The sequence below is a fragment of the Pistacia vera genome, unplaced genomic scaffold (genome assembly GCF_008641045.1).
Source record: "Pistacia vera cultivar Batoury unplaced genomic scaffold, PisVer_v2 Contig214, whole genome shotgun sequence".
Classification (NCBI taxonomy): Eukaryota; Viridiplantae; Streptophyta; class Magnoliopsida; order Sapindales; family Anacardiaceae; genus Pistacia; species Pistacia vera.
This window is the reverse complement of record NW_022196018.1, coordinates 1,369,191-1,380,197: the sequence shown is the minus strand read 5'-3', so window position 1 is coordinate 1,380,197 and position 11,007 is coordinate 1,369,191. Positions and strand designations below refer to the sequence as shown.

General features: G+C 37.3%; 2 protein-coding genes across 2 annotated transcripts; both read right to left on the bottom strand.

Moving 5' to 3' along the window:
- Positions 1–3,331: 3,331 nt before the first annotated feature.
- LOC116129814 (LOB domain-containing protein 20-like) lies at positions 3,332–4,286 on the bottom strand. The gene is made up of 2 exons (XM_031415542.1): positions 3,903–4,286; positions 3,332–3,703 (listed from the first exon to the last, which is right to left on the bottom strand). The coding sequence occupies exons 1-2, from the start codon at positions 4,284–4,286 to the stop codon at positions 3,332–3,334; spliced, it is 756 nt and encodes a 251-aa protein (XP_031271402.1).
- Positions 4,287–5,508: 1,222 nt separating this feature from the next.
- LOC116129927 (histone-lysine N-methyltransferase SUVR3) lies at positions 5,509–9,828 on the bottom strand. Its single transcript, XM_031415676.1, has 2 exons — positions 9,044–9,828; positions 5,509–5,935 (listed from the first exon to the last, which is right to left on the bottom strand). Exons 1-2 carry the CDS (start codon positions 9,792–9,794, stop codon positions 5,547–5,549), a joined length of 1,140 nt encoding a protein of 379 aa, XP_031271536.1. The 5' UTR covers positions 9,795–9,828; the 3' UTR covers positions 5,509–5,546.
- Between the last annotated feature and the right edge of the window lie 1,179 nt (positions 9,829–11,007).

Genomic DNA, 11,007 nt, shown 5'->3' with positions numbered 1-11,007 from the left:
TCTGGAGCAGGCAATCTTTTAGCCTCGTGGGAGACTTCATATATATGAGCTATATCTTGAGTTAGGGGGGTGCATTCTGCATATCGCGGAAAAGGTTGCCTTTTGCTGCGATTTTCTATTTTTTGCCTTTTTTGGAACTTGTTCCACTCCCTATCATTACAGTCTTAGCCCTTTCGTTTATTTGCTGGGCGATCTTGTCGCCTACCCAAGGCTCTTTGTTGCGAGCTTCTAGCTAGGGCTCTAGCGAGCTTTCCACTCGCTGATGTTTAGCAATCATTTGATAGAACTTTTCCAGGCTCACATGGTCTTCACTTTGAAGCTCTTTCCACAACTCCATTTACGGCTTGATACCCACAATGAGCAAAGTCCGGTTGCATCCATGACCTTTGCCTTCTCATTCTAGAACCTTGTTAGATACAAGGTCAGTTTTTTGCCTTTCTCCTGACGAATATTGCTCAGGTAGCTAAGCGGCATTGTGAACTGTCTTCTCGCTTGGAATTGTTGTAGGTATAACAAGGAGAATTATTGCCAAGAACTAATTGAGTTCGCCTTGAGCCTCTTGTACAACCTCTTGGCATCCTCTACCAATGTGACTTCAAAGTAGTAGCATTTTGCAAAGTCATAGACTTGGTGTAGCTCCATCAGGTCGTTGAAAGTGTCAAGGTGGTCTCTAGGATCTCCCTTCCCATCAAACTTGCTTTTTGGCACCCTGAATCCCTAGGGAAGAGAGGCTTGGCAAACTTCTTATGTGAATGGAGAGCTCACTATCTCTTCGGCTGCATTGTTCTGGTGGGCTCTTAAATCATTGAGCATTCTCTGCACTTGCTCTAAGTCTTCGTGGGATTGCCCTGGCTAACTCTATTCAGCCTTACCTCGAGCAGATGAGTTCGTAAGTCTATTGCTTGTGAGGCCCCTCTATCGTGCATATTAATGTGCAAAGTTGAGTCATGATGGCTTGGCTGGTAAGTGCTATCATGCTCATCAGTGCGTTGCTTGCAACGTTGGTTGTAATCGGAATGTCGGACATTGCCACATTGGCGCACATTACTCATCTTGCAAACTTGCGAGGTTTGAGCATGCCTTGGCGTGGGTTAAAAGCAGCATGTTGACGTTAGGGATATCTTTGAGTAGGTCGAGTATCCCTCTGGCGACCATTGCCTTCATCTTCCCTCATAGGCTCTTTGCATGGTCGCCTCTTGGGGTTAGTTTGCCTATGAGATTCTCGTTCATGAGCTGAATGTGCCTGACAGTGTTGGGATTTTCAACCGTTCCTAGATGGCGATGAACTAGATTGGTTGCCGGCTGAATTCTGACCTGTTGGTGTAACATCAGTAAAGCATGGTCGAATCAAGGTCTTGAGGGGCCGATTAATGGTTTCTCAATTTAGCCACATTTTCTTGGACCGCTTGTGCAACCATTGTTATGATCATCTCCACCAGTTGACCATTTTCGGGATTCGACGTCTTTGCTCGTTGTTGGTTTGTGGCCTGCTGCCCTGACAACACTGGTGGTCAACTCTCGGCGGTGTCTTGATGCACCTACTGGTAGGTGGTTTCCACATTGTCATGGTTTTTGGTGGTGGTTTTTAATCTTGTAAGAACCATTGTGGGCTTTGAGCTGGAAATTCTGAGATTTTGGCAAAGGCCCTCCTTTTAACACCAAAATGTTGATGCAAGATTTTTCACCAACTATAGTGATCTGATTGACCTTGACGGAATTGAAACTGACGAGTGCATGATTACAGGTAACCAACAATGTAATGAATCAAGAACAATTAAGTAAATGACACAAAAGATTTTTAAAGTGGTTCGGCAAGTTAAACTCTTGAGTCTACGTCCACTATTTTTGTATTTACCATGAAAGCTTACAATAATAATCCTAGAACAATTTGCTAACCCATTTCTCATCGTTGGAGGGGGTTTATATACAAATTTTGTGTAAAGGAAATAGCGAAAATAAAGGGATTACAATCAAGATTGAGATGCAACTCTGATATTCTAGCGTTTGAGCAACTCCGATAGCGCCAAGATTGCTGTTGATCTGGTCCCTTCCGAGATATTCGAGATCTGAAGTTATCTATGAGTTGGTTGAACAACTGTAGGGATTGGTCGCGACTAGTTTGTGATAGGTCGAGCTACAACTCGACAAGCTTATGTTGGGTCTGACAATCAATTGAGTCGAATTGATTTTGTATCAAGCTATAACCTCGCAATTCTCTGAGCTTGATGGAAAAATTACACACAACATCTATAAATTAATATAGGATTCATGTATCTATTCCTAACAGGATTCATATTATAGTTGTATTGCTTTTTTAAATTAACTTTTCCAAAGACATATATAAAATCTTACAAGGAAACAACTAGATAAATGAACCAACATATTTCAACAATGTATGAATATAATGAATTATGTGGAGATAAAATCTGAAATTAATCTAAATGACTATTATAATGTTTTAATTAAAAGATTATTTGATTTATATTTGATGATAATCGTGCTTTTAAGGATTATCGTAAGCTCAAGTTAAATTAAATTCGAGATAAACTAGAAACTAGGGAAAAATAATTACACCTTGTTTATATTTCATTATATCTCTTTAATTTTATCTCATTTTTTGAATAATTATATATAATTATTATTGACATATAAAATACATAGTAGTTACATAAGGATGACTATATATTCTAATTTTTTTTTTTAAACTATTATAATGAAATAAAACTTGTTTTTATAAAACCAATATAATGATTTATTTAGATAAATATAATTAATAAAATGAACAAATTAAATATAAGTATATTTAATACAATAAGTACACCAAACACACCCTTATATTTGGTATTATATTATATAGTACTACCTACTACAATGTAATATTACACATTACAATACTATATTAAACAATATCGCGCATCAAATATGCCTGATTATTTATAAACTGCAAAAGGTTATTACCAACTTGAACAATCTTAATATTCTTTTTGTAAATTCTAAGAAAAGAATTTTTATATTCTTATTTATTTATTGTTCATTAATTTCTAATGTCGCATATACCAGTTCATTAATTTATGGAGTAAACGGCATCCTCCCACCCAAGGTTTCGTAAATCTACAAGTTCCCACCCCTGGTTTCATAATTTTCAGATCCCCATCTTTAAATTAGCAAAAAATCATTTAATATAATGTATGTTTACTCTAAGAAATGAGAAAATAACATATAATAATTCTATTATTAACCTATAGCATCCATCTCGCAAAGCCTCAACACCACCAGTATCAATTATTTGGACAAACAAAAATACCAAGAAACCTAAATCATAAAGTTTTATTTATCTCCTGCCACGAATTATCTCATCATTAGTAAACATGAAAGGAATCTGGCTCTCTTCTTCATCTTCTTCATCATCCAGGGCGGGCCGCGAAAGGTCATGGAGGGGATCCATGCTCTGAGAAGATGGCACTGACATTGCAGTCTCAGCCACAAGGTCGAAGTTGGAGGCGAAGTTGCTCATATTGATGAAGTTCGTAGAGACTGAGGAGCTGTTTGAGTAGGCGGGCTGCATCACCCCCACATGCTGCTGCGGCTGCGGCTGCGGCTGCTGGTGGTGGTGGGGGGAATTTTGTAGGGCATTCGCCATGGTGAAACGGCTGTTTAGCAGTTGACCTTGCACCATTGCTAGCTCAGCCTGCAGAGATCCCACCTGCAAATCATTAAATATATTAGCATTAAAAAATGATCAATTAAGTTAATTATTATAAAGATTTATAGATAGTTTTAATAGCCGATTTTTATTAAGTTACCATCCATGAGATGAAGAAAATCGAATTTTCATATATGTAGTATAATGCATTAAATGAATATTGAAAAATATAACTTAATTTATGGTTAAAAAATATTGCCTGTTGTTGTAAGGCAAGTATGGTGGAGACACAGCCGTAAACAGGATCAGAGAGGCGTGCCTGAGCCTCATAAGATATAGTAACTACAGCATCGTGGCGGCGGTTCACCGGAATGTGTAACAAGAGCTTGGACACATTACTAGCACCAAACACTTTGTGCACTGCGGCAAACCGGGCAGCTCCTTGGTCAGTGCCAAAGTAGGGTGCAAAAATACAGCCACTAACACATTTTCTCCTCAGGAATTTGCATGCACCACATGGTGCTGAAGGTACTGGTGGTGGTGATGATGATGATGATAGTGATGGCGAAGAGACTGTCCCGGGTAATGTAACAGATGAGGAACGCTTACTGGAGCCTCGACGTCGGGATTCGGAATCGGCCATTTGGGCGGAAAGGAGAGGGCAAAACAGAAAGGTGGTGGAGTTGGTGGTTATATGTGAAAAATTAAGGAAAGGAAGCACGTTAGTCTCGTGATAAGGTAGCAAAATGAATGTGGGAAGCTTCTTTGTTTTCTTTCCAGGAGAAACAAGTATTATTGTATTATGTATATACACATGTACAGAAATGGTATTTTATAAATTGGAGCATAATTATTCATGTGACACTTTATATATGTAATTAAGGTTTAGACATTCTGTCCATACTATCAAATATGTAAAGTTAAATATTTTTGTTTTAATTTAAAAGCATAATTTAGGGTGTAAATACATAATGGTTTGGTTGGTGAGAGACGGAGGGAAATGGGAAGAGTCTGTGAAGGCACGTGGAAAGGAAGTGTTGGTGGGTTTAATTAAATAATTAGGTTAATTAAGAGAAAGTAAATATAATAATGTCAAAGTTGTTGAACGAAGAAGTGTGGGTTGTGTTGATGAGAACTGAGAAGGCACAAGATTTGTGCTGCCCGTGGCGTGTGGGATGCTAACCAAAAACCAGACGTGCATATTTCTCATCCTAATATTTAACCAATTACACAATCTATATGTCTTTATTCTCTTGAGATTATGTTATATGATGCAATGTCTTTTTGTCACTTTTTTTTTTTTTTTTTTTTTTTTTTTTTTTTTATAGAGTGTCCAGATCGGTTTGCGTATTCTTCAATTAATCTTGCAATGCCCTAAAATTGACAGTCAATTAAATCTCTTTAACAACCCAGGTGAATCTTAATGACCGAAAATATCCAAATCGATTTACGCACACTTCAACTAATCTCCCAATGCCTTAAAATTGATAATTGAATAAATCTTTTTAACAACTCATGTGAATCAAACTTAAAACCTCTTGAATAATATATCTAAAAGTCTTAGTTAACTGTTGAACTACCTATTAATGGTTAGTCACATATTTATTAACCCTAGTGAAGAAATGAAATGAGGGTGTTCGCTAATATTATCAATGTGATGAAGATTTATTCCTCTTTTTTCAAAAAAAGAAAAATAGTAATAATAATCAACAGAGAATCATGTTAAAGGCAATTGAAGTTTGGCACTAGAAAAGTTGACCAAATCTGGTAATTGCAGTTAAATTCAATTCAAAATGACTAAAAAATAAAGCTAATGCTGTAATCGACTAGCGGTTTCATTCTGCAATTAAAAAGCAAGGCAAACTGCAATGCTCTCTCAGTCCACTCTTAATTTGCAACATGATCAAGTATGTTCGGATGGTAAAATCCCAAAACAACAAGAGCTGCCGCAGAAACATGGTAAGCCCTCGGACCTGACCCTGATTTCTCCATAGCTAAAGGTGAGCTCTTCACCTTCTTTTATGTCTTTGGAGGAGAAGAAACAAAGACGAGGTAGGAAAGATCCCGAGCTTCTCACCAGTATTGTTGACAGATTACCACCATCACAAGAATGGTTGATGAATCGTGCAACGTTTCCGACTCTTGTGGCATCAATATTCATCCTCAAACATGCCTTTCCAGATGGAAGATGCTCCCTGACAACTAAGAGAGCAGAAGATATTCCATAACATAATGCACGTTCATCATAGATTTTTTGCTGTCTTCTTGCTTCTTTGGTTGTCAACAGTTCACCTATACAAGTAACCATCATGACAAGATTCAAAAGCAATTCATAAAAGCAAATAATATAAAATGTTGCACAGGCTGAAGAAACTATCGAAACAATCAATTATGACCGAAATGCTATACAAAAATAAAGCATTTGGGAAGAATGTGTTGCAAGGTCATAAAAAGCTGGCTTGAGTAATACCAGACTACCAGTTCTTGCAAAGTATGAAGAGGAAGTACAAACCCAAGAAACTTAAGTTGGTTACTTTCTCTAGCTAATCTTAGTCAAGAAAGCGTCCATAATCTTAGACAGATTTTAATCTGATAAAGTGAATATTAAGGAATTCATCTACAGTCTCTGAACATAAATATTGGCAGGGTAAACAACTCTCTAATTAATAATAAACCACTCTCTAATTAATAATAAACCTTGATTGGGCAAAGCTCATCAACATGTGCAAAATATAATTCTAATTTATGACCTGAAAGGAAGTGGTATGCGAATAAGCTGACAGGAGGCAGTCAAGCCATATCGGCATAACAGCAGCTTATAGGAAAAATAAAAACGATATATAGTAACAACTACATAAGAAGTTAACACAAATAATAAAGGAATGTCAGGACTATGCGCTTACTTTTGTGCAAGAGAAGAGAGACGGTATGGCTACTACAGCAATCCATAAACATTCCAGTAATAAAATGAAAACCAAATTTTTTTGTTTTTTTTTTTGTTTTTTGGTAAGTAATAAAATGAAACCAATTGTCAACACTGATGTGAAGAAACACCTAGCCTTGGTTCTAACAAGAAATGAAAAGCTAAACAGAACCTACAGTTCCTTTGTAAAGATGTTGATTTCACTGTTTCCTTAACCCTAACCCTTATATTGAGAGTAACTGCAACAAAAACAGCTTACCCCAGTCCAGCCATACCAATTGAGACAAGAGGAGTGCTAGCGTCAATCATGAGTGTGATAGTCACTGGCCCTCCTTTTGACACGTATTTCATGGTACAAAAATAATATATATTAAATTGAACATTAGACTTGTGTCAAGAGGAGGACCAACAACTGTTGCACTTGTGACTAATGCTAGCACCACTCTTGAGAAGCAGCTTATGTGTTTGCCATAATGGCTCCAAGAGCCCTGTTTTTGCAGTTCTACAATTCTTCTAAAATCCAAGAAGTACAGGATTTTGCTATAAAGGGTCAAACAAGCCCCTAGCAAAAAAAACCACTACTTACAAGCTTCAAAAAAAAAAAAAATTGAAGATTCCCTGGAAGAGGAACAAAAAGCACAGGTCCTGCAGGATAACAAGACTCAATTTTACTCCACTATTCAAATTCTCATGAGCAGTAACCAACTTCGTATGCCAACAATAAGTAGCTGGAGAACCAGAGAAACAATAAGTAGTGGCGAATGTAGACACAAAAAAGTTGTCAATTGTGCATGCGTTTATTTGCAAAATATGCAGATTATGTTAAAGGGAATGCAGTAAGAGAGAATGAGAGAACATCAAGACCATTGAAGGTGTGCCAGCTAAACCACTTTTATGCTCAAGTCAAGTCTTTAGTAGCTATGGCTTTTTTAAAGAAAAAGAATTACTTTTAAGGTAGTTTTCATGCTAAAAGCTTAAATCATCAAAAAATTGACTTGGACTTCCACGTGGTTAAGCCAGTACACTACAAGCGCACTTGAAGTTCTATCCTCTGTTTCTTTTCAGTATGTTGACAAACTTTGTTCCCTTCAATCAAATCTTGACATTATCTAGCCGTAAAAACACAACCCAATTGACTAATTTCTATATCAGCAGTAAAAGAACAGAAAATTGTTGGATGGTGAAACCCTATAACTTAATAGTACATAAATGTGCTATGTAGTACTCTCAAATTATCTCAACACAAATAAAATTCAATACTTCTTTCCCCAAACTTCCAAAATATCTTAAGGGGCCTTTAGCAACAAGATCCAACTAGTCCCTTCTCATTCTAAGTCTAACCACATTGATCTTTATTTGGTTTTACATGAAAATTCACAACCTAGGTGATTCACCTGATGACATATAAATGTGTGGACAATTTTTTTTGGGAAAGAACTTAACAAACCAATATGCAACAACAAACTTTTCCTTTTTCATCTAATTAAAAACGGAATTATGCATCATCAACTTAATATAAATACCCAACATGACCAATACCACATACAAGTCAAATAATAATCCACAAGTGGAAAACCAAACTTACATTGAAAATAAGGCACCATGAAAAGCCAAAGGATAGTAGTTTGATTTTAAATCCCAACCATCCAAATAATAAGTTTACAAAGAGGCTTGCTCTTCAATAAAATCTAGAGGTATCATAATATTCTTGGTTTTCTATCATGATAACATCATCATGGATGAATCTCAATTCAGTGTGAAAATAGTTCACCCTCGTACATTTTTTTTTTTTTTTTTTTTTTTTTTTTTTTTTTTTTTTGGTGTGTGTGTGTGTGTGTGTGTGTGGTGAACTTGCTTGAGTTTTTTATCAATTAAAGTCAACCACATGTAGCAGAACTCACACAGGTAAGTAACTAAGAAAATAGAGCATGTATATCACCATCTTGCATTATGCTGTTATTTGCACCACACAATTAAATAGGACAAAAAAATAAAAAAAATAAACAAACAACAGCAATTGTGTGTTGCACAAGTGATAAAAGAAAGAAAAGGACTGTGTGGAATAGAGGCAGAACCAAGAGAGAAGGAAGAAGAGATGAGTTTTTTCCAACTTCAACTGGACTTTGATATAGCCACTTCATGTTGCTAGTTACTTTATCCATTTGGCAAACATTAAAACCTAACTCTTCTTGCATTGTGTCAAAAATCAATTAATTGATAATATCTTCTTCTGTTTAATTTCATCTTTAATCCTACCGAATTCTAATACAACACATGTACCAGTGTAAACAATAACTTCATAAATGGCTCACAACATAATGCTATATTCAAAGTCACCCACAAGCATTAGGCAATAGAAACTCTATGATTCATGATGGCACAATTTTATAATCCAAAATCAGAAATATCAACCACCAGAAAAAAATAAAAAAACTATAAATTTTGCAAGATAATGCAAAAACTCTCATTTTTGGTACCTGCATACTCGCAAACGAATTGGCCTCGAGGTACGAACTGATCAGCAAACAAGCCCCACCCTTTTTTCAAAACCCTAACTATCTTCAACCGGAACCCTATTCCTCTCTGGCTCAACCGATTCTCACACTCCAACCCGCACTCGCAACTCGGTCCACACTCACTTACTATCCCCATATCCTCCACTCCCGAGAAACAAGGACACCCAAACACTCCATTATCATCTCCCACCTCCAAACACTTCTCACACTCGCACCCACAATCATTCTCACCCAACTCAATCCCTAAATCAAGACAATCTCCACTCAGTTTCTCACATCTCAGCCCGAGCCGACTCAGTCCTGCAGAACAATCGGCCGGATCTCCGACCGAACTCGGACCGAGTTTACTCAGTGAACCGGGTCTAGGTTTGGTATAAAAAGTGGACCCCCAAAACTGGCGTTGCGGAGATTGGGAGGGAGAAGAAGAGAGGATTTGTGACGGGGTGTAAAGGAAGTGGACGTAGGGGGTTTTATCGAGAGTGTTGTGGAATGGGACGGGAAGGTTCTCGAATGATCTGGAAGCGTCGAGAGAGCGGGATCCAGCGACGTTTTTGGAGAAATGAGAGAGGGTTTTGCATGTGAGGGATGTATGGGCCAGTTCGGAGGGGGTAAGCCATGGAAGGATTAGGTGAGCACATTGAATTAATCCGCTCTCTTCATTGAGAGTTTTCTGATTGCAGTTTCTTGGGCCCGGTGAGTCGATGAATGACATTTAAGTGGTTCCGAGTTGTCTTCGTTCTGGCTTTTGCTTAATGATGTTAGACGAAACGGCGTCGGTTTATTACCTCAACTAAGAAAATCATTTGCCCCTGCAGTTTCCGAAAGTCAACATCGGGTAACTATTGACTTTTTTAATCCACTGACCCCCCAAAGTTTAAAAAGATAATTACGTCCCCTAAAACCTTAACAGCGTTTAAGATCAATTAAATAAATTAGGGTAAAATCGTCTTTTCATTTCTCCTCTTTCCCTTTTTTTTATCTCGCTCTTTTTTGTTTTCCTCTTGCTTTTATTAATCTGAAATTAAGAAGTCATTATAATCAACTAGAAAGGAGGAAACATGTGTATGAAAAACCTAGAATTTTCCGAGTTTTTTGGTTGGAATGGAGCAAGGAAGAGCGGGGAGTGGAAGTTTGTCGCCAAGAGAACTAGGAAGCGGCTAGTTGTGCAAACGCACACGAGGCAGCAATTGCTATTGTAATGGTGTACAACTAGGGATGTATACGAACCGAGCCGAGCTGAGTATCTTGATACTCGAGCTCGGCTCATGATAAATAGTATCAAACTCGAGCTCAATCGAGCTTTAGTATTCATGTTCGAGCTTGAGCTCGGTACTATGAAAGTGTACTCAAGCTCTAGCTCCTCGAGCTCAATACTAAAATATTATATTTTCTCTCTCCCCTTATTTTCTCTTTCGTCCTTTCACATGTTATCACCTCATTTTTTTTTATTTTCTCTTTCTCCCCTCATTTTCTCTTTCTTCTTTTCACCTATCACCTCATTTTGTCACCTCATCTTTTTTTTTCTCTCCTTCTCCCCATCCTCTTCTCTTTCTGCCTTATTCCCTTCTCTTTTCTTACTTCTTTAAATCTTCTCCTTCGTCTTTTTTTCTTTTCTTTCTCCCCATTCTCTTCTCTTTCTTCTTTACTTCTTCCATATTCTCTTCCCTATTCTCACCTCCTCTTCTCTTTCCTCTTCTGCTCCTTCAGATTTTCTCCTTCATTATTTTCGTCACATTTAAGCTTGAATGGAACCGAGGATGAATGAAGTTGGATTTTTGAAACCGAAAGAAAAAATCCCAAATGGGTTTTGAGTTTTTGTTTGAGCTTTGAAATGGGTTTATTGTTTTTGTCTGGGAATGGGTATGGGTGTTGTTGTTAATGTTGAAACTTAAAAATAAAACTTTAAAATCTTACAAATTGGCCCC